The 23,529-nt window shown below is 23.0% G+C and overlaps 10 protein-coding genes across 10 annotated transcripts; 8 read left to right on the plus strand and 2 right to left on the minus strand. All coding sequences in view use genetic code 6, as the record gives it.

The window, feature by feature from the left end:
* Positions 1-1,650: 1,650 nt before the first annotated feature.
* TTHERM_01122740 (3'-5' exonuclease) lies at positions 1,651-4,296 on the plus strand (the record flags this gene model as incomplete). The annotated part of the gene is made up of 1 exon (XM_001019575.3): positions 1,651-4,296. The coding sequence occupies one exon, from the start codon at positions 1,651-1,653 to the stop codon at positions 4,294-4,296; it is 2,646 nt and encodes an 881-aa protein (XP_001019575.1).
* Positions 4,297-4,780: 484 nt separating this feature from the next.
* On the plus strand, positions 4,781-6,560 carry TTHERM_001122741 (hypothetical protein; the record flags this gene model as incomplete). Its single annotated transcript, XM_012798494.1, has 10 exons — positions 4,781-4,819; positions 4,876-4,925; positions 5,057-5,146; positions 5,224-5,313; positions 5,381-5,470; positions 5,662-5,751; positions 5,864-5,953; positions 6,015-6,104; positions 6,158-6,247; positions 6,302-6,560. The coding sequence occupies 10 exons, from the start codon at positions 4,781-4,783 to the stop codon at positions 6,558-6,560; spliced, it is 978 nt and encodes a 325-aa protein (XP_012653948.1).
* Positions 6,561-8,277: 1,717 nt separating this feature from the next.
* Positions 8,278-9,916, plus strand: TTHERM_01122770 (cytochrome P450 family monooxygenase; the record flags this gene model as incomplete). Its single annotated transcript, XM_001019578.3, has 2 exons — positions 8,278-9,644; positions 9,700-9,916. The coding sequence occupies 2 exons, from the start codon at positions 8,278-8,280 to the stop codon at positions 9,914-9,916; spliced, it is 1,584 nt and encodes a 527-aa protein (XP_001019578.2).
* A 438-nt stretch (positions 9,917-10,354) lies between these two features.
* On the minus strand, positions 10,355-11,102 carry TTHERM_001122779 (hypothetical protein; the record flags this gene model as incomplete). The annotated part of the gene is made up of 3 exons (XM_012798495.1): positions 10,355-10,569; positions 10,639-10,659; positions 10,811-11,102. 3 exons carry the CDS (start codon positions 11,100-11,102, stop codon positions 10,355-10,357), a joined length of 528 nt encoding a protein of 175 aa, XP_012653949.1.
* Positions 11,103-11,794: 692 nt separating this feature from the next.
* Positions 11,795-13,529, plus strand: TTHERM_01122780 (cytochrome P450 family monooxygenase; the record flags this gene model as incomplete). Its single annotated transcript, XM_001019579.3, has 2 exons — positions 11,795-13,233; positions 13,286-13,529. 2 exons carry the CDS (start codon positions 11,795-11,797, stop codon positions 13,527-13,529), a joined length of 1,683 nt encoding a protein of 560 aa, XP_001019579.2.
* A 1,604-nt stretch (positions 13,530-15,133) lies between these two features.
* Positions 15,134-16,314, plus strand: TTHERM_01122800 (transmembrane protein, putative; the record flags this gene model as incomplete). The annotated part of the gene is made up of 2 exons (XM_001019580.1): positions 15,134-15,664; positions 16,009-16,314. The coding sequence occupies 2 exons, from the start codon at positions 15,134-15,136 to the stop codon at positions 16,312-16,314; spliced, it is 837 nt and encodes a 278-aa protein (XP_001019580.1).
* Positions 16,315-17,237: 923 nt separating this feature from the next.
* Positions 17,238-18,605, plus strand: TTHERM_01122810 (hypothetical protein; the record flags this gene model as incomplete). The annotated part of the gene is made up of 3 exons (XM_001019581.1): positions 17,238-17,802; positions 17,941-18,396; positions 18,457-18,605. The coding sequence occupies 3 exons, from the start codon at positions 17,238-17,240 to the stop codon at positions 18,603-18,605; spliced, it is 1,170 nt and encodes a 389-aa protein (XP_001019581.1).
* A 1,492-nt stretch (positions 18,606-20,097) lies between these two features.
* On the minus strand, positions 20,098-21,417 carry TTHERM_01122820 (hypothetical protein; the record flags this gene model as incomplete). The annotated part of the gene is made up of 1 exon (XM_001019582.2): positions 20,098-21,417. The coding sequence occupies exon 1, from the start codon at positions 21,376-21,378 to the stop codon at positions 20,098-20,100; it is 1,281 nt and encodes a 426-aa protein (XP_001019582.2). The 5' UTR covers positions 21,379-21,417.
* Positions 21,418-22,132: 715 nt separating this feature from the next.
* On the plus strand, positions 22,133-22,474 carry TTHERM_001122829 (hypothetical protein; the record flags this gene model as incomplete). Its single annotated transcript, XM_012798496.1, has 1 exon — positions 22,133-22,474. One exon carries the CDS (start codon positions 22,133-22,135, stop codon positions 22,472-22,474), a length of 342 nt encoding a protein of 113 aa, XP_012653950.1.
* Positions 22,475-22,640: 166 nt separating this feature from the next.
* TTHERM_01122830 (hypothetical protein) lies at positions 22,641-23,141 on the plus strand (the record flags this gene model as incomplete). Its single annotated transcript, XM_001019583.3, has 2 exons — positions 22,641-23,018; positions 23,088-23,141. 2 exons carry the CDS (start codon positions 22,641-22,643, stop codon positions 23,139-23,141), a joined length of 432 nt encoding a protein of 143 aa, XP_001019583.3.
* Positions 23,142-23,529: the final 388 nt, after the last annotated feature.

The following is a 23,529-nucleotide window of genomic DNA, read 5'->3' on the forward strand; positions in this document are numbered from 1 at the left end:
TAATCATTAATCTAATCTAATCTGTAAGTTTATAAGGTGAAAAAAAGTATTTAGATTTTTAAAAAATTCTTTCAATCCAATTTTTTAAGTTTTAATAAGCAAGTAATTGAGACAATAACACCTCTTCATCAGTCACTTATTATCTAAAGCAGGTTAGGGTACTTTTTAATACATTCGGATTTTTTAATAGTTTTTTTATAATCAAAACCATCTATTTTTCACCCCTATCTTAAAAATTTAAATTTATTTTATTTTATCTACAGTATAATTTATTTTTTATTTTGATCTTTTATAAATAACAAGATAGCAATCAATGAGGCTTTACAATAATTTGATATTATTTTATTTAACTTAAAATTTTATTTTTTACAATTATTTCCAAATATTAATGCTATAATTTGGAAAAATATATGAATTGCTTTAAAATTATTTATTTTTTGCATGTTAATTTATTTACTCATTCTTTCATTACATATCAACAACATTTTTTTATATACTATTTTGTTTTGTGAAATAAATATGCGATAGAATTTTGATATTAAAATAGGTTGTATGCAAATTTAAAACAATAAATATTAGATTAATTTTAGAAAAGTAAATTAAAAAGATTATATTAAATCAAAAATAATTAAAACAATAAAAGCTTTATTAGCTTAATCTGTGATATTCATATAATTTTAACTGATTTTACTATTTTATAATTTAATAACTTAATTTATAAATAAATGATTGATTAAATGATTTATTTATTTTTTTTATTTGTAAATTAATTGATCATTTATTCATACACATTCAAGTAAAAATACTTGTTTTTTTATTTGATGAAGTGAGCAAAATAGAATATTGATTAATTAATTAATTTAAGATTTGTATAAAAATTTGAATAAGTAGGAATTTATCTTCAAAGTAGAATGAAGAGCAAATTAATCGAATCAAAAATAAATGAATTTGTTTAGACTAAATATTACAGCGAAAAAAAAGGCTTAAAAAAATAAGAATATTAGATAGGAGAAAGTAATAAACCTTCCTACCTATATGTATTTATTTACTTATTTTTAAAACTGAATGTTAATCTTTTTAAATAAATAGAAATGAAGGAAGAACATTTAATGTATTTATTAGATTTGATGAAGATTAAGCATTTTTTCATTTATTTTATATAGGTAGTCAACTTTAGATAGATAAATTAATTTTTTATCTAATAAATGAATATAGAAATCAAATATAAAGATAGAAGATAGATTGATAGATATTCTTATTTTTAATTAAATTTTAGAAGATTTTTAATTTGTTTTTTATTAATTAATAGCAAAGGATATTAATTAAATCAAAGAAAGCACCAAAACAAGTATCATTATAATTAATTAATAAATAAATAGATAAGTAGGTAGGTAAATAAGTAATTAGCTAGTTTGTTTGTTTGTTTATTTATTTGTTATTAATACATACTTAATTAGTTAGTTAGTCTTGTTTATTTTCAAAGCAAAAGTAGAAAACAGGCCGTCTTTTCATAGATCAATATATCAATCAATCAATCATTCATTCATTCTAAATAATATATTAAAATAAGCATAAAACAAACAAGAACTTTTATATTTTTACTCAGACTAGAAGGTTCAATTTTATTTACTTAAATAGGTATTCAGTAAAATGGCTAGCAATAATAAAATTAAGGATTTAGATGAAATTCTTAACTAAAAGGATTTCATGAAGTAGGTTTTGTAGAAAGATGCAAGTCTTGTTCGTTTGAGTAACTCTCTTCCATAAAATGATGAAATGAAGTTTTACATGAACAATGAGCAACTAAAATAAAAGCAAAAGGCTATCAATGTTAAAATTCTCCACCAGTTAAAGAAAATAGCATCATTTATATAATTTGAGCAAGCTTCTAGCATTGACTTAAACCATTTTAGCCATATCATAGACATGAATGATCTACTTTTTGAGAATATCGACACTTCATTGGACAAAATTAAAAAAATTAATAATGTCACTGAGTCTTCTCTTTTCGATCCTTCTAAGACTATATCCTCTGACAAGGGCTTCAAGCCTATTAGTGGGGAGGAATCCGAAGACATAATCACAATAGCAACAAAAGAAAAACCTTAAAACCATTTTAAAGATTGCATTGATAATTCAATAGAACATCCTTTCATTCCTGTCATCAAAGAAAAGCTAAATGCAGATGTTCCATTAGATGATGTCATAGTTTAAGTATAGAGAGAGGGAGCTGAAAGCTTTTTTAAAACCATTTAAGACCCTTTATAATATGAATTTCCCCACCCTTATGCTTATGAAATTGAGAATTTCAATTTCTCAGAGTAACAATTACAGACAGATAATATAATAGTTTAGGAGCCTATTAGTCTTAAAGAGGAGTTAGTGTTTGTAGATAAAGAAGATATTTTAGACGAAATGATAGAGTCTCTGAAGTAATGTAGCGAAGTAGCTATTGATTTAGAACACCATTCATATCGTTCATTCAACGGTATTACTTGCTTGATGCAGATTTCTAGCAGAACTAAAGACTACATTGTGGATGTCTTCAGTGTATGGAAATCTCTACATAAGCTTAATGCAGTTACTACAGATAAAAATATTGTTAAAGTTCTTCATGGTGCAGATATGGATATTCAATGGTTACAAAGAGATTTTGGAATTTATATTGTTAATTTATTCGATACCGGATAAGCAGCCAGAACTTTATCTATGCCCAGCTATGCATTAGCTTATCTTTTATAATCTATTTCAAAAGTACCCACAGATAAAAAGTACCAATTAGCTGATTGGAGAATCCGTCCTCTCCCAAGAGAAATGATAAGTTATGCTAGATCAGATACACACTATTTGTTATCAATTTATGACAATTTAAGAATTCAACTTGTAAGCAAAGCACTTTAGTAAGGATAAAATGCTTCTCACTTTATTGAGAGTGTTCTGAATAAGTCTAGAGCTATTTGCCTCAAAAAGTATGTCAAGCCAATTTTAGATGATGAAAAATATCACTCAATTTTACAAAATTAACGTATCATCTTATCTGACAGAAAGTTCCGCATTTTAAAAAGACTCCTCGAATGGAGATATAAAATGGCTGCTAAATATGATGAAAATCCTACCTTTGTTTTAGCTAATGATATTCTTTTCAATATTGTAAATAGACTACCCTAAACTCAGAAAGAGTTTGCATCTTCAAATCTTAAGCTTAGTTACGTATGCCAATATCATGCAAACGAAATTCTTTCTATTATTAAGGAAGAAATTGAATCTGAACAAAAGTCTAAATCTGGAGAATCAGAGAGTGCCACCAAAAATTAAAGTGAAATGGAAACTGAAGATCTGATTTATGCCTCTCGTAACCATAATAATAACATATCAGGATACTAAATAATTAACACTCAGAGTCACCAAATGGAGTAGGAGCTTGAAGATGAAGAGGTTTCCTTCAAATTTGAAGTAATTGATGTATAAATTGGGGTGTATTAAGGCAATTTGAATATTTTAGAAGACCACATACTATCATCTTCAACCTCTGCTGAAATATAATCAAAAATAGATAAAATTAATTCTTCTTTCTTCTATGCAGATCCTGTAGATTTTTATTGCGAAAAATACCCTTTTATGAGAGAAGCTTATGAACTCGCTAAATTGCAAGAAGAAGAAATTATGAAAAAAAGAAATGACCTGGCCTACATTTAGAGTAAAAACCCATTTGAAGGTGAAAACGAAGGACAAACTAACAAGGAAGAAGAAGAAAGAGATATTTATTTAGCATTTGATAAGGAAAAAGGACCTTCTTCTAAACCAAAAGAAGTTGAACAAATAAATGTGCCTGATTTACCTCAATCTTATGAAGATTAGTTTAAAACAAGTCTCAAAAAGAGAAAATATAATTTTGGCAATGAAGCAAAAAGAAACAACAACTAAGATGAAGAGGGAGAAGAAGATAATGAAAATGGAGAAAAAATTTACAAAAAAAGATCTACTGGATAAAAAAGTACATTCGATATGTTAATAGAGTAAGGTCTCAGAGAACAAACTGACTCTGAAGAATCAGATTCTGAAGAAGGTGAATAATAGTAGAAGAAGAAAAAAAGAGAGGTTACAGAAGAAGAAAAAAAACAAATCGAAGATAATTTTAACCAGTTTGCAGATAAAATAAGAAATAGAATCAATAAAGATCCTAAGTTTAAATCTGGTATCAATGCATAAAAAAAATTCAACAGTAGCAATAATAAAAAGGGTGGTAATAAAAAAAATAATAAGTTTATAAGCAAGTTCAACAAAAGCGGATTTTGATTAATAAAATAGAGTAAGTTAATGAGCATAATGATATAATCATTATAAGTTGTACCTGTGATATAAAATTTAATAATACTTAGAAAAAACTTATTTTAATTAATTAATTAACTAGATAATCAGCAAGCAATCCATATATTTATATATAAGTAATATTATCAACAAAATTTTATTTCTGAAAGAAATGTTTAAATGAATATTATGATTCTATTATACTTTAACCATTAACTTATTTATATACCTTAAACTTTTTATATGCTAATAAATCAACCTTTATTTCAGTTTTTTTAATTTAAAATTTTTGGGGCCGGGCTGGAAAAATAAAATATTTTTTTATTTTTTTCCGGAGACAGAAGGCACTTTTTTCTATATATCATATTAATATCATAACCTGTGGTTTTTATGATAAAAATAAATAACTTGTCTTTAATTTAATTTGATTGATAAAAGAAAAAGAGAGAAAAAAAATAAACGTTATAAAAAAATGATTTTAGATAAATCTCATTAAAAGAATTTTTAAAAAGTAAGTAATTACCTTGAAATAAAAGTTTATCTCCTTTTTTATTATTTAACTGAAAGTTTCTTTGCTCTAATGAATACAACATAACTTAACTCGATCTCGATTTTTAGTAAAAATAAATAAATACTATTTGTTTCTTTATTTATTTATTTAAATTATTGCATTCAATATTCAAATTATTTATTTTTATTAGTTTGCCCTACTTTGAATTATATTCAATAATTAATATAAAATTAAAAGAAATAATTAAATAGGGAATGAACAAGCATTTTAATTAGGTTAAAATCTAGCAAAATACAGCTAAATTTCTAAATTGGTTCTAAATTTAATGTAAAGAATCCAGCAATATTTGACATTATTTATTTTGCTTTAAAATTATATTATGATATTTTTTAACAAATAAATAGATCAAACTACATTGAACCAAAAGGAGCATTAAAATTAGGTGAAGGTATAGCTCGTTTAAAAAATTTATAGTGCTTTGAAATTTATCTATAGTAATTAAATTCTAAATATTGTTTTTTAAGATTTTATTAAATTTAAATATTTTTAAAAACTAATTAGTGAAAACAATATAGGCTCTGAAGGTATATCAGGTTTTCTTTAAGGATTATAAAGTTGTATTAATCTTTAAAATATGAAGCTCTACCTATAGTAAAAATTTATTGTTTTTCAGTAGATATTAAAAACAATATTTTTATTTTATAAATATGGAGGAAATTATTTTCTTTAAATTTATTTAATTTTTATAAAATTCAAATTATTCACATAAATTTTTTATTTTAAAAAAATAACTAAATAAAAAACCTTTTTAAAGAGAAAAACTATTGATTTAATTTTTAAAGATATAATAAAATATAGGCCTAAGGTGCTTCTAGTATTGGCTCTTGTATACTAAATTTTAAAAATCTCAAAACTCTTGAACTTGATCTTTTGTAAAGAAAATTTTATTGATTTTTATTTTAAATATTTATGTATTTGTATAATTTTGTAAAACTGATACTAACTTTTATATTATTATTTTTTTTACTACTATTTTAAATTTAGGGAGAATAACTTAGGTTTTAAAGGAATTTCTGAATTGAGTTAATGCATAGCAAATTGTAATTGTCTTTCAAATTTGGTGTTGAATCTTGAGTTATTAATTTTTATTATTTTTAATTTATTATTCGTAATTAAATTAAAATATAAAAAATAGATCGAATGATATACGTTCAAAAGGTGCATCTATCTTAGGACTTAATTTAAAATAATGTTTGAATCTATAAAATTTGGAACTTGTGCTTTAGTAGCAATTCATTAATATATTTTTATATTCATTCATTTTTATAATATAAAAAGCTTTAACTATATTGGTAGAGAAGGCATACAAAATTTAGTTTCTCATATTTCCTAATGCAAAAAAATATAATCTATGAGATTGATAGCATCGTAAATCAACTTTTTAGCCTTTTTATTAATTTATTTTAAATTTTAATAAAAAAGCTAAAATCCTTTTAAATAAGATAAAAGTTTCAAGATCAAATAAAAATTTCTAAAAATGTGTAATTTAGTGGATTTTTATTTTGAAATCGATTAAAAAGAAGATGGAGATGATGACTAAGAAGATTAAAATGAATAACAATTAAGTGAAGAAGCAGAAAATGAATTAGAAGAATAAAATATTGATAATGACCTTATAGAATAAGAAGAAGGAGATATTGATCTTGGAGATTCAAGCTAAGATTACAATGAATATTAATGAACTAGATGAATAAAATTGTGATATAAATTTTTTATAAGATAAAAATAATTAAGAAAAAGATTAAATTTAACAATGAAAAGTCTTAATTAGTAAGATAAGTTTAGCAATCAGTAAAAATAAATTATTTATCCAATTTTTGATATTGTTTTACTAATATTAAATAATCTATATTTTTCAAGATTTATGTTCATTATTGTGTATAAAATAAAACAATTAAAATAAATTAAACTTTTATTTAATAATATACTTTAAAAAATATATACAATTGCTTCTATATGTACAGTACATGAGAATGGTATTTATGTTGAAATTAATTATTTTTATTAAAGGTATTTATATTCATTTTTTTAAAAATATCATAAAATTAAAAAAAAAATATTCTATTTAAATTCGTATGATAAACAATCATGCAGTTTATTGATACTTAGATTCAACATTCCAAGGTTTGATGAACTCTATAGGTAAACCCAATTGAATTAAAGAAGAAAGTTAATGGATAACTTCAATCAAATCAAAGAATAATCTTCTCAATTACAACTATCAAATGAACCTCTACCTGTAGTAATGGATAGAACAATAGATCTGTATTCATAAAAAGAAATTTTTTGGTTTTTAATTTAAATGATAAATAATAACAAAATATATTGATTATTATATTTTTGGTTCACAAAAACAATAAGTTTTCTATCTTATTATATTTATCTTTCAATTAAAATAAATAATTCTAAAATAAAATTAAAATGCTGTATTTACATTAGAAAAGTAATCAATTTAAAAGTTAAAATCTGAAATTTTAGATGATATAATTAATTAATTAATTCTTTACTTTACTTGATTTTTATTAAATTTTTTTTACCTTACATAGCAAAATTACTAAAATAAAATATGATTTTTATTGAGGAAAATAGAGATAAATTTAAAGAATCTTCTAAATTCCTTACAGATAAATTATTTAAAGAATTAAGAAGGAATATACTATTTATTTTTTTCTCATCTTACTCGTAATATTTATGTGCTTAGCTTTACATAAAAACAATAAAAATTGTTTTTAGAAATACCTAAAAAAATATAAACTAACTTAATTAAATAAATACATTTTTTTAACTTTAGATTTAAATTATTAATATTATAGTATAATTTTTGTAAATCTTAAACTTAAATATCTTTATCTGGTAAATATTTCACATCGCTAAGGCAAAATAATTATGAGCTTAAGATTTACCAATAATTTTTTTTGTGGAAAATAAATAAGCATTTACTTAAAATTGAAAGATATAATTTAATACTATCAAAATAAATTCTTCTTTTAAGAATATAAAAAAGATACCAAAAATTTGATTAATTTAGCTACTAAAAAAAGAAGAAAGATACAAAACATTTTTATAGAACAAACAATTTTTGTTAGTTGCATGATAGAAATTGTTTTATAGTAGAAATAATAATAAAACTACATTGTTGTTTTAGATATTTAAGAACTAAGACATCTATTTAATAGAATTATTTTAAAATTACTTTTTGCATGAAAAGGCTGATAAAATCTGGTTTTAGTTTTTTTCTAAATTAATTAATTCATGCTTCTTTGTGAATTAATAATTAGGGCTCAATAAAATACTCTGTAAGGGTTGGTCATTCACTATCAAATAAATAAGTACACTAAAAATTTTTTATAATTATTAAGATTGATATAAAAATTATAATATCAAATATTTTTCATTTTATGATTGTCCTTATTTACTCTAGCTTGATAATTTTTGCAACAATAATTGCTATAGGATTTTACATTTTTGTGATTTATCCTACAATGAGATTTTTAGTGATGAAGTATAAATATGGTCATAAAGTCAAGGTCTTCTTTAGCATAGGAACAGGAATCCTTAAGTTCTACAATTAGAGCTTAATTCAAAATAAAGATAGTATTGCATTTATTCGAAACATGCACCAAAAGGGTTTATAAGCAATAGCTTTTAATTTAGGAACTAAAGTAGGATTAAGCTTTCTAGACCCAGAACTATAAAAGTAAGTTCATTAAAGTTATCAATCTTTTCGTAGAATTGATGCTATTGCTGCTATGACTTATTTATTGGGAAATTCTATGATTTATGCAGCAGATAAAGAATGGAAAAGACAAAGACTGTTCTTAGGAAAGTTTTTCCATTTTGATGAAATCAAAAATTATTATCCTACTATCTAAGAAACAACTAAACAAGTACTTCAAGGAGTTAATGAACAGCTAAATTAGAAGGAACAAATTGAAATAAAGGCAGTCTATATCATCTAAAAAATTACTTCAGAAGCAACTTTTAAGATGTTCTTTGGTTTAACAACTGAAAGCTTAATGATCACGAGGAAGGATGGAACATAAATTGCATTTTCTGATGAGCTTGCTTTACTGATAAGACATTCATTCTAGCTACTATAAACTGATAAAATAGCTCTACTAAAATGGATTTTACTTAAAAGAAAAAGCACAGATTATTTCAGCACAAAGGGGGAATAGGATTTAATGGATCGCTTGAAAAATCTTAGATAAGGATTCATAAAAATTGTATCTAAAAGAAAGGAAGAACTAAGCCAAGATCCATCAAAAGCCAAAAATAATTTCTTAGATTATTATTTAACAGAAATGGTTTAAAACTAGTACAGTGGGATAACATATGATGAAATAGTTGACAATTTTACAGGTATTTTTTTGGCAGGCACAGACACTACGAGTAATATGGTAGGATCTGCGTTATACTATCTCTCAATTAATCCTGAGATTTAACAGAAAGCTAGAGAAGAGGTAGTTTAAGTTGTTTCTTCTAAATAAGATTTTAAAAAGCATGATTAGCTAGCCAGTTAACTAAGATTTGAAGATATCACTCATTTTAACTTTTTAAATTGCATTTTGAAAGAATCTTTGAGGCTAATACCGCCTGTCATATAAATAACATCTAGAATTGCAAATCATAATATGAAAATTGGGGAGTTTGACATTAAGTAAGGTGATTTAGTAACTACAAATTTTGCATATAACCTATCAAATCCTGATATATTCCCAAATCCTGAATTATTTAATCCTTAAAGGTGGATGACTGCAAATAAGTAAAATAATTTGTCTTTTTATAAGTATTTTATTTAAATCTAAATTTTATAATAGTTATTCCGAAACATTTAGCTTTACTCCTTTCTCACAAGGTCCTAGAAATTGTATTGGCTAGCATCTTGCTATGATAGAAGGAAAGTCTATTCTTGCTTCTATTTTATTATAATTTGAAATTCTTCCAAACCCTAATACAGAAGTAATTATGGATATGAAAATGATGTATGGATTCTAAAACGATAATCTTATTTATTTTAAAAAATTAAAATAATGAATGATTTTCTGTTGCTGCTTTACAAAGAACTTAATTTACACTATATAATAATAATTTGCATATAGTTTAAAAATATATTTATGTTTTAAGGCCTCAAAACAAATGATTATTATGATTTTTAGCTATAAATTGATAATATAAAGAAGAAGAAAAATTAAATAATTAGTTTACATAATTTGATTTTGACCACTTATTGATTAGAGAAAGAAAATTTAATTAATAATGAATTTATTAAATCAGTAATATACTAATATACTAGGAAAATAAAATTTATTACATTTATTGCATGCCGCTTATTATTGTTTGTACTATTATTTCTAAATTTTATAAGAATTTCATTTTAGGTTATCTAAAATATTTTTAAATATTTAGAATAATAAAATCTCTTAGTCAATAAAATAAAAATCAACACTTTTGGTTACCTTAGAATCTAAACAATCAAAAAATATAACATAATTAGGTAAAAAAATCATTTAGATTAAAAACCAAATAAATTATTATGTACTATACTATATATATCTGTCTATTTATTTTCTATTGTGATATTTATCGATACTATTTGCCAAGGTTAAGTTAAAATATCATTTACTAAACGTACTTTTAATTGATTATTGATTAGCCAAACTGAGTTATTTTCCAAAGTCTTTATTTTCCTAAAAGGCCAATATTTAAAGGTGAATATAATGAAATATAAATAAAAACGTTTTATTTTTAAAATTTACCCAATATTTCCTAAAAGGGATCTATATTTTAAGTTAAAACCAATGTTAATAAATAAATAACTACCACTATTTCAAAATATTTTTATTGTTTATTTGAAATATTGAAGCATATATTCCATAATAGCTTATTAATATTAATATTATTGAATTTTAGAATTTTTAATTATCTTACTCAGATTCCTCAATTTAGTGGTTAGTTTTGGTGTATGGTCACTTTAATATCCTTACATTGGTTCTAATTTCAGTTGGACCTTAGTTTTACATATTTTTTAAAATAAATTAAATATCTGTTGCTTTTATTAAATGTATGAAATATTAGTTTTTTAAAAATATTTGAGCTTAGCTTACACTACTTAAAAAAATATAGTTCTACGATCAAAAAATTAGGGAGAATATATTAATTACTAAAGTTAATAAAAGTCTTAAACAAATTATAAAAGTTAATTATCTATCTATAATTGCATATTTAAATATACTCTAAAATAATATATAAAAACTCATCTTTAATTATGATATCCCCAATAAATTTGACTATTTTGAGATCTCATATAAATAAATTCTTATCAAGATAAAAGGAGAGGGTATGTTAATTTAATATAATAGGCAAAGAAATAAAATTATGAAATAATGATAATTATTTTTAGTTAAAGTTTAAGTGTTAAATAAGTATTCAACAATTATCAGAAGTAATCAAAACCAATAAATTTATCTTTTTAATATATTTTTTGTATCATAATTAAGAATAAATAATTTTAAGAAGAAGGTATGTTTAATTTATATAAGTTCTTGAGTTATCTAAAAACTAATTATTATCTATCTATTAAAGCTAAAATCTTTCCTTTTTATTCACGTCTTAATTGGATGTTTAAAATTCTGTAAATAAAATAAAATTTCTCTAAAATAAATCAATTCAAAAAAAGTATTTAATAGGTAATTTAAGTATTAAAGTATGAAAATAAATTATTTGTAGATTTTATATATTTATTTTACTATTATATATATTTGACAGAAAAACTTTTCTTAAAATTAAATTCATCAGTTCTATTTATCAGATTTAATTAATATTTACTTATGTTAACTTGTTTTCCTGATTTTATGATGGGAGTTTGTTTGATTAACTAACCAATTCAAAAAAACAACTATCAATAAACAGTTTATGTTGATAAATTTTAAGCCAATTCTTATAATAATTTAAATTTTAATAAAATTCATTATATATCATAAAATTTTGATGATAATTCTTTTTTATATAATCTTAGGGATTATAGCTACAATATTGGCTATTGGAGTCTATATTTTAGTCATATACCCTATAATTCGTTTTTCTGAAATGAGGCGCAAATATGGTGATAAAATTAAAGTCTACTTCAGTATTGGCAAAGGAATATTTAATTTTTATTAACAGGATCTGATTAAAAAAAATGATAGCTTAGCATTTATTCGTTCTATGCATCATGAAAATTTAAAAGCCTTTGCCTTTAATTACGGAACTAAAGTAGGATTAAGTTTTGTAGAACCTGAACACTAAAGATAACTATTTTAAAACATTCATTCTTTTAGCAAAGCAGATGGACCGATTGCAATTACCTTTTTATTTGGACATTCTATAGCATTTGCACCTGAAAAAGAATGGAGAAGATAAAGATAATTCTTATCAAAGTCATTCCATTTTGAAGAAATAAAAAACTACCTTCCATTAATAAAATAATCATGTGAAAAAATAGTAAAAAAATTAGACACAAAGTTGCTATAGAATGATTAGATAGAAGTAAAAGTTGTAGGCATTAGCTAGGAAGTTACTTCAGAAATATCTTATAAGATTTTTTTTGGCTCAGCTAGTGAAAATTAAATGAAGATAACCAAGAAAGATGGAACCTAAATTCCTATCTCTGAGGAAATTGTTTAAATAATTATCGACTCGTTTACTCTATTAAAAACAGATAAATTAGCTCTAATTAAATGGATTTTACTTAAAAGAAATAGTGTTAATTATTTCCCTACAAAGGGAGAGAAAGAGATATTGATTCGCCTATAAGCTTTAAAGCAGGTATAAATAGATGTTGTTACTAAAAGAAATGAGGAGCTTATAAAAGACCCATCTTAAGCAAAGAAAAATTTCTTAGACTAATATTTAATTGAGATGATTTAAGATAAAAATAGTGGTATAACTTATGATGAAATCATCTCAAATTTTGCTGCAATATATTTTGCAGGTACTGATACCTCTGGTAATATGGTAGGAGTTGCTTTATATTATCTCTCACGTTTTCCAGAAATTTAATAGCAAGCTAGAGCAGAAATTATTAAAGTTCTCTCTTCAAAAAAAGAGATTATGAAAACTGAATTTAGCTAATTAGAATTTGAAGATATCTAAAACTTAAATTTTATTCACTGTATTTTGAAAGAATCTTTAAGAATAATGGGGCCATCTATATCATCGTAAATAAAGTAAGCAGACCACAATATTAAAATTGGAGAATTCGATATTAAAAAAGGAGATTTGGTGACTGCACACTATTTCTACAATCACACTAATCCTTCAGTTTTTGAAAATCCAGACGATTTCAAACCTGAAAGATGGTTGGACTCAAATAAGTATAATATTTTTTTCATATTTTTTATAATTTATTAATTATTTTTAAAATAGTCTAAAGCAACAATCAAACTTTTCTCCTTTCTCACAAGGGCCAAGAAGTTGCATTGGCTAACATCTTGCAATAATTGAAGGGAAATGTTTGCTTGCTTCTATTTTATTATAGTTTGAAATAATTCCAAATACATCATAGCAAGTTATTAGGGAATTAAAAAGCATTTATACCTTCTAAAATGATAATCTAGTTTTTTTCAAAAAAATTAAATAAATTAATTAAAAAACTGAAATGATGATTTGACATCAAATTATTAAGAATTTTTTGTGTTTTTTTTTAAATTGTAAGTAGTAAATATTAATGTGTATTGAAAGAAGTGTCAATTTTTTTTTTGTCATTAACCTTAATCTTAAAAATGATGCAATAAAATTTAATATAATTTACTTTTTCAATTGTTATATATTTTAAAAATAATTCAAATATGAAATATGGAGATAATAATCAATAATTAATTGCAAATATTTTTTAATCTTTATTTTTTCCTGAAAAGAGTAAGAAGCAAAAAAACCTGTGAACACTTTTAGATTGAATATAATAATAAATCAATTAATGTATTTCTTTCCTTTGATTAACTTTAGAAATTGGGATATTGATATTCTCCTAAGAAAATATGTAATTTAAGTAACAATTAATTGTTATTTTCTTAATGTCTTTTTGTAATATTAATTAAAATTTTATATAAATAAATTTTGTAATTTATTTTCTTATAACATAAAAAATATATGCTTCATATCACCTTTGAACGAATTTAAATATTTATTTGTACCTTTAAAAAATAATCCTTTTTAATATACTATTCACTATTGTATTCTTGGATTAAATCTTACATTCTATTAAATTAAATATAGGTTATTTTTTTTATTTAGTTATTATGAATATAGTAAGTATAATAATAGTAGAATTTAGTTAATTAACTCATCTTCGAATTCATAACATATTATTTTGCTTGATATTAATATTTAATTAGACTAATATTAGCGAATCTTTAAATTATTTATTTATGTATTACGGTTCCATAGTATAGTGGTTAGTACTGGGGACTTTAAATCCCTTGACCTGGGTTCGAATCCCAGTGGGACCTAAATTTTTATTTTTATTTTTAAATAAAATTAAATTTATTTTAGTTAATTAGATTAGAAAGAAATCAAAATTTTAACATTTTAGAAATAATTAATTAAAGATGAACGATAGTAACTATGCAATTAAAAAAGTAAATAAATAAATAAATATATTTGTTAATTTTAAAAAAAAAAATTATTATTTTAACCATTTTTATCAGAATAATTTAAAAAAAGTAAACAATTTATTGATTTAATAATAAATTAATTTATTTTGAGGTAATTTAAAAATTAGCAGCTTATATTAGCGAATTTTAATAATTTTTAGGTTCCATAGTATAGTGGTTAGGGACTCTAAATGCTTTGACTTGACCTGAGTTTGAATCCAAGTGGTAAGAATATAAAAGGCTTTTTTAAAGAATTGTAGTATTTATATAATTTAAACTACTTTAGTTTTACTTTAAAATTTTAATGAAGTAAGTCAAATATCTATTTAAAATACATTTTTTTAATTTCATTCTTAAATAGTACCATTTTTATAAATTAGTAATTTAAAATAGCTTTGATGATGGCTGAAAGTTAATATTGAAATTTAGTTTTCATCATTATCAGCTTGTAATATTATGTTGGTACTAAAAAACAATAAATTCTAAGTAAAAAGTAGATAGATAGTTTGTATATCAAGAATTAATACAAACAGATTCAATCAAATTAGATATTTAGGTTGGTAGTAGCATATATTCGTTTTTAACTTTTTTACAAAAAATTTAACTAAAATATTCAATCAAAATGATAAAAAGTAATTATAAAAAGGAGTACAAAAAAATAGTGCTTTTGTTAGGATTGTATTTCATAAATATAACCAATGCAAGTCAAATACTTTTAGCAAATGAGGAAGGATAGGCAGTTTAGATAGAGCTTTAAAATCGCAATGGTAACAGTGTTGTATTAGAATCATCAGGTGATAATGCGTTTTAAGTTTCTAAGGATAATGAGACAGTGCTTTCATATACATAAATAGAAAACCAAAATGAAATAGATATAAATAAAATTGATGTAGTTGGAACACTTAATAGCAATTATGATTTAAAAGTAGAAGGCGATCTTCATATTGCATCAATGTCTAATAGCATTTTTTACAAATCTTAAAAACAGTGGAAATTATTTGCATTTGATGATTTCTAGTATGATAAAAAAGGATGGTCAGAATAAGCTATTTCTTCATGCGGATCAAGCGAAAATATATTCCTTGGAGGACATTGTAATTTTGGAGGAATAATTGTAACAAAAGAATATACAGGCCTCCCACCAAACTCTTATGTAAGTAATCCTTTACATCCATTTTTATAAAATCTAAAAAGTTCAAAAAAATATGGGATTAAAATGAAATTAAACTAATAACTTGGTTTTCAAGCAATAAATAATAGATTAGTTTATATAAATTATAATATGATAAGAAATGCTAAATGTAAAAAAAATATTTTAATATGTTTAGAACAGAATATATGTATTTCAACGCACACAAACAAAATATTATATTTAAACATAGTAATTAAATTGAAAAAATGAATATAATAGAAAGAAATAATTGTGTTTAAATTTTTTTTGCAAAATAAACTAATATTGTTAAAGATAATTAACTATTAATTTATTATCATAAATAGGTCAACGTCAAGTTTAATATTCATTTTTTTGATGACTGGACTGGAGAATTAGCATTTGCATAAATTAATGGTGTAACTATGTGGTAGTAAAGCTATGCTTGGTGCAATAAACTTTTAATCCAGCAGTGTAAAAATCAAGGAATTAGTGCTTGTGGTAAAGAAACTCCAGATACTTTCGCTTATCCAGTAAGCTTTACCTTCTAAGCAAATGGAACCTCTTTCATATTAGGAGTTGGATCTAACTTGGCAAAAAACTCTTGTGATGCATCTTGGGGTATTGACGATGTTTAAATTTATATAAATTGAAAAGAATTCAATAATTAATTTTATTAGAAAAAATTTATATAATATCTTTCTTTTGCTTGTTTTATGTATTTTAATGTAATCATTAAATAAAATTTATAAATAATAAACTTAACTAAAATGATTATTAAATCTACTATTTTTAATTTTAAAATAAATAATTTTATAAAATAAAAAATATATTTTTAAATATTAATTAATAAAGTAAATCAATTAAAAAAATAAGTAAATAAATTCAATTCTTTTTATAATAAAGAAAAATATATAACAAACTTTGTGCTTATTAATATTTTTTACTGATAAATATTATTTTTTTGCAGACTTACAAAGGGTAAAATAAATTTGAAAAAATTATCTTCCAAATAGATAATTAATTTTTGAATTCAGGTTCACATACTATATTAATATAATTTTATAAAAGATTGATCCTTCCTTAAATTTATAATAATTATAAATAATTTATTTTTTAAACTTTATCTTTTGATTATAATAGACCTTTTTCAAATTAAAATAATAAATATTATTTTTATAATTAGAGAGTTTTCTATAAATTACTTAAGACTAATAATTATTAAATCTTAGATATTAATAAAAATAATATTTTTTATTTACAGACATATGATTTATTTTTCATTTTATATTTTCTAATTTCAATATTTTAATATTTTAATAAACTTAAAATTATTTTTCTTGAGTTTTTTATGTATTTTAATTAATTAATAATTGGCAAATATAGATAATTAATTTTCAATAATGATATATGAATTAATTTTTTTAATCTCTATGATCCTCTTTAGTTAGTATTTATTAGAGTTAATTATTGATTAATTAATTAATTGAATAAAATATAGTCTACTTTTTACATTTTAGAAAACAAGAAAGAAATTAAGCTATTTTTGATTATTAATCTAGATTAGGAATAAAATATGGATATAATTGATGACTCATACTAAGTTTTTTGTCAAAAGCACAAACACCATTTAGTTAATTTAATTCAAATTTCCTTAAACACTTAATAATTGCTAAATTGTGAAGAATGTGTATTGGAAACAGGGAATACAAAAGATTATATATCTATCTAAACAATTAAAAAATGTAGAGATGATTTTATTTTTTAAAATTGGCCTCCATTGAGTGATTATAATTTATTATAGAAGATCTAAAAAATTTTAGATGATAACAATGGCATAATAAATAGAATAGAATAAGAATTCAATAAAATTATACAGTAAATCATTGAATAGTTAGAATAATAGAAAAAAATTATTTTGAAAGAAGTAAATGAAAAGTAGAAATCAATTGAGAATCTTATTAAAATTTATAACTAAATATCAGGAAAGGATGAGTTAAAATCATTTTTTAAATAGAATAATAAAAGTTTAGAGAACAATGAAAAAATTTTATATCAATTCATCCAAGATAAAATATCAAACTGTTCTTAGAATACAGAAATCCTTCTTCAAGCAATTAAAAAAGTTACACATCAGAATAGTAATTAATCAAATATATCCACTGAATTTTTTTTAAAAATTATCTATGAAATTAATCAGCTTAATTAAGAGATAATGTAATCTATAAATTCATAGAATATTTAAACACAAAAAGAATAAATCATAAATAACACTTAAGAGCCGAAAGCAAAAGGAAAATAATTAACAAATTTTGAAAATGATAATGAACCAGAAGAATAATTCTAGTATTAGTAATTCTTATTATCAAATTGTTTAAGTAATCGATCAGAAAGTTAGCAAAATTAATCATAAATTTAATTATTATTTGGAAAAGCTTAATAGTGCCTTTATAAATCTTCTAAACAAATTAAAGTAGTTGAAAATAATTTTATAACTCTTAAAAAAAATAGTTCTTCTTAACACGGAAATGTTTATTTTAATTACGGTTTATCTAAATAAAAAAATTACATATTTAGATTTTAATTCCATGATAAGGCAGGTGATTCTCTACTTATTGGTTTAAATGATAACAAGTAAGAAATAAAATATATACAGAAGGCATGCAAAATTTTTTGTAGTAATGATTAAAAATATGGAGGAAAAGTAGAAAAAGGAGAGTATTTCTATTAAGTGTGTAAAGATTAAATTATAGAATTAAGAGTAGATATTTCAAAAAAATCTATTTTATTTTTAGATTATCCAGAATATTCATCTATTAATTCATTATCCGAAACACAGAATATTAATCCTGAGAAAACTTATTATTTGTCGATTGTTTTTGGAAATAAAGAAAACTATAAAACAACAATAGACTTGATTTATTTTTAAGAAATTGAAAACTGAATAAACAAAACAACTATTTTAAAATCAAAAGACACTTAAATAAACTATGCTCATAAGTAGAGTTTAACAGAGTATTAATTTATTATTTTTCTATGTCATATTCTCTGAGATTAAAAACTGATAAATTTTCTTTATCAATCATTCTTCTTCTTCTTCCTCCTTGAGGTGCTGATATTAAATATTCAGTAAAAATATTCATTAATATTTAAAGTAACAATTTTTTTATAAATAATATATTTTTATCAATCTATTTTTTAAGTGTTTTACATAATATTTCCTTTGAATTCGTTTCTTTACTAAATATTTCAGTTATTTGTTTTTTCAGATTATTAATCATTATTAATAAAATTAAACTTAAAACATTTTAATAATTAACAAAAATATTGATTAAATTTCTTTATTTTCAAATGTAAATAATTTTGTTGAAAATTACTATAATAGTTAAAAATAAGATTTAATTTTAAGATAATTAATTGCTAGTTGATCAATATTTAATTTTTCATACCTAATTTAATTAAATACCTTGCATTATCATTAATTAAGGCCAGTTAACAAAAAAATTTTTTTATTGATGCCTTTTTATAGAAACTTTTAAAGTTTTTTATATCCCTTAATTTATTCTGCTCTTAATTAATGAAGATTTAGAGTATTAAGTAAATAATTCTTTATTAAAATTTAAAATGCTATTATTACTCAAAAATAATTTTATTAAATATAAATACAATTTTATAATCAACATAAGAATAAAAATTCTTTTGCTAAAATATTTTTATTAATAATAAAAATTAAATTATAATTCATTTAAATTTACTTTAAAAATTAAATAAATAAATCGTAATCTTTTTCAATTATAAATTTTAAAATAGTTTAATAGTTGAAAAAATTCGATAATTTATTCAAATTCAATTATCAAATTAAATTTTTTTAAATTTATATTTATTTCAGAACGTCGATCAGCTATGATTAGCTGGTAACAAAAAACAACGAAATAAGTAACGATTGATTAAAATTATTTTATCACATATGTTAATTAATCGTTTATTATAAAATATAATTATTCCTATTTATAGTTTAGTATTTGGATAGAACTAATTAATTAATTAATAATTTGATTATTTTTTTAATTATTAAATTGTTAAAATTAGATTTTTTTAAAGACTTCAAATTAATAATAAAATTTATTTTAATTTATATTATAAAAAATTGGAGCTAATTTACTATTTTAAAAAATATTTGAAGTGCAAGCAAATTAGGGTTAAATTTCTATTAAATTAAATACTTAATATTTAAATTCTCATTTTAAAATATTCTATCAATTTTTGTTAGGTAATAGTTGAAATTACAAATATACCTTACACCTCTCATTATCTATGATTTTAAGCCCTAAATATGAAATTAAAAAAATTTTTGTTAAAACCTCGATAAATCGAACATTTTTTCAATTTGCGGGTTGCGAGTTAACGAGGTTTTAGAGTATATATATCTCTCTCTCTCATCTAAATTATAAAACCAGGTTCTTTTCAACTTCATCTTCACAACTACTATTTTCATCTTCCTTTTTAATCAGTTCAGGCTAGGCAGAGGAGGGGGAGGCTATTCCAATATCCTTGATGAGGATTCCTCCTCCACCTCTCTCAACTGGCATTAAATTTTTCTACAAACACAGTTTCTTATCTTTACGAATTAAGCGCTTTTCATATAGGTAAAGCATACGGGCTTTAAGGTCACTAATATACTTATGATTATTAGGGATATGAAATCCTAATTATTATGCAAAAGTCCTAAAAATATTCCCAGGGATCAAACTACGAGAAGTATTTAGAGGTTTCAACAAGTCATGAATGCAAAAGTACGCATAAATGTAACCAAGAACATTATCACTTATCATAGGCTTACGCCCATAATTCCTCTCGTTTTTCTAGGAGCTCGATTTTTTGTATATTTTCAAACCATATCCTAACAATTCCCACCAATTCTCTACTTGGTTACAGAGATTGATAGGCTAAGTCTAAGCATTAATCCTTTCTAGGTTTTCAATCACTTCACTGTTAAGCAGTGTAGGATTCTTTTACGCAAACGTTGACAACACGTTAATCGTCTCAATACCCATCTTCTCTTCTATTCTTTCCTACTTGATGTATTTTTGCCAAGTATTCAGGAAGATTTCTTTAGGGTAGAGATTCACAACTCGAGTTGCGATAAGCACAGGATGTTACAAAATGAATTTATCAATAGTCACTTACTCTTAGCTAATCTGGGACTACATGTTACTTGATGTATTGGCAATATCTTAAACTACTGATCTTGATGATGTAGTTAAAACACAATCCTATTCTTATTCTTCTTCCTCCTCATACTCCTCCTCCTCCTCATCCTTAAATTCAATATTCTCATCTTCAGATAGGTGTGGGATGATATCATTTACGACAGTGCTAGTATTTTTAGGGTCATTTAATAAATCAACTTTTATTTAGATCCCACCTTAGCCATCACCACCATTCATTTTTGTATCCACTTGAATTTGCTTGATTTGACGAAATTCACCTCTGAGAATTATTGTGACCTATGGCTAATGCTTCGAAATAGCTTTACTGTGGTACACACTGCTATGACTCTTCCCATGCTATAATAAATCTGTTTCCTTAACCATTGCTATCTCTTTTTTAAAAAACACAAAAGTTTTATTGTTCTTATCGTGTTTGCTTAATTAAGTGTCTCCTTTTGTTATTTTTCTTTTTTAATTTCTTTTTCTTAATTATTAGAAACATTACATATGACTTACATTGTATATAAAGGAGAAATTTTAATGTGAAAGGAAATACTAAAAACTTCCTCCTTCTTTCTATCGCAATCATCAGAAAGAGAAGAAATACTGACACTAAAGGCATAATGCGTAACTAACTCCGATAACCAATTAATTCTAATTTAAATAATTAATTTTTTGAATTGATGAAATAGGAGGGAAAAGTATTTTATCAATTATGAAGTTAAATGAAAATCAAAAATTGTTAAGCTATAGGGTTCTTCTAATACTCTTTAAAACTATCTAACTGGAGATGACATTTCTCTGAAATAATTTAAGAAATAAAAACATTTTAGCATAAAAAAGTCGAATCAACTTGGTTTACTGCTCGATACAAATCTATAAATTGAATTGCAGGAGAATTAAATACAAAATTAGTTCCTAAATTTTATTCTTACATGAAGAAAACAGCAAAGTCAGTATACAATAGCTGATAGAGGGACACTGGCTTTGACTTTGTTAAATATTTATTTAAAATTATAATTTATATGAATTATATTCTTTAAGAATATCTTATTCCTAAATGCACATCTATTAGTTATTTATGTTGGTCTCTCAACTATCCAAATCCATAAATATGTTAATTTCTTATCTACTATATGTACACATGCTACAAGTAAACAGAACATTTGAATTTTTTTCCAGATAATAACTTAAATTAAATACAACTTATTAATTTCCTTTCATAAGGTATAACATAGTTTAAATTTATAAAAAAAGAAGAATGGAATATAGTAGGCAAATAAAGGGAAATACTTTCATAGTCTATTAGGAAGATTAAAGGGAGAACTCTTTATCTCCTAGTTAAAAGAGACACACACACACACACACATTCATTAGATAATTAACTATAACATAAAGACATAAGTTGATTATAATAGTATCGCTTATGTATGAGGGTAAAAGATATGTAAGTGTAATTCAAAGTGTTTCTATGCATAGATTGACGACTGATTTAGACCCAAGGGAGCTGGACAAGAAGGGTGTTCCTTTTTCACCTGGCAATAGACTTCAAATACCAATTGATGAGCTTGAAGGAAAATCATTCCTCGGGCCTTCTCTGTGATAAGGACAACGATTACAGTCACTTCTATCAGATTGAAGAATTCTACATTAATACTTGCCAGTTAAGTCAGATTGATAATGCTACAATGCTAGGGCCAAAAGAGTAGGTCATCATTACTCTACCATCCCAGTCTAGGTTACTATTTTCAGAGCAATGAGAGAGGAATATGTACTACCTGAGTGGATAGATAAAGCTAGGATATCTGTTAAACAGTGAAGTAGTTGACAGGTTAACGTAGTAGTAATTAATAAGAGATGAGATTGATACAGATTTTACAGAGGGCTTAGTAGAGTACTGCACTACTCTACTACTACTACTGCATCAGATTCTCAAAAAGTTCCTCTAGATGGCTAAACATACCCACCACTTCATGAGGGATGATATCTAAATTCGAAATTACTTTCTACTCAATACTGGGAAGGATAATGTAAGAGATTCCCTTAACCACCATTTCAAAGGAAAGAACTACAAATGGATGGGTGGTATGCTGACATAAGACAAATTTATCTTGAATCCTCGTATATCTAGAAGCACAGTTGTCAACGTATCATTGTTATATTTTTAAAAATTTTTTTTTATTTTATATAATTCATGAAATATTTATAAAATTTAGAAAGTATCAAATCTAACTTTGTTTTTAGCAAATATCTGTCAACAATATGTTTGAATAAAATCTTAAAATTTATTATCAATTTAATTAAGTTCTAAAAATAATATTACCATAATTTACCAATTAGAGCCCCACCCATTTTAGAGCCCCTCTCAAAATTGAGAAAATCAAAAGTTTTAAAATAATTAAAACACTTTTATTATTAGATAAATTCAAATAGATAAATAATTAAGGTAGATAAATTGTATTTTTTAATTTATTTTTCTATATCAAATAAATAAAATTAGTTAATATAGATAATTAATATTTTTTTCTATTTAAAAGTTAAACAAAAAGTAGATAAAAATAATCTTTTATAAATCTTTTAAATAAAATATAAATATTATTTATTAAAATAGATTATGATTTATTTAAATAATGAAAAAATTGTTCATAATTTTATAAT

The sequence above is a fragment of the Tetrahymena thermophila genome (assembly GCF_000189635.1).
Source record: "Tetrahymena thermophila SB210 genomic scaffold scf_8254583, whole genome shotgun sequence".
Classification (NCBI taxonomy): Eukaryota; Ciliophora; class Oligohymenophorea; order Hymenostomatida; family Tetrahymenidae; genus Tetrahymena; species Tetrahymena thermophila.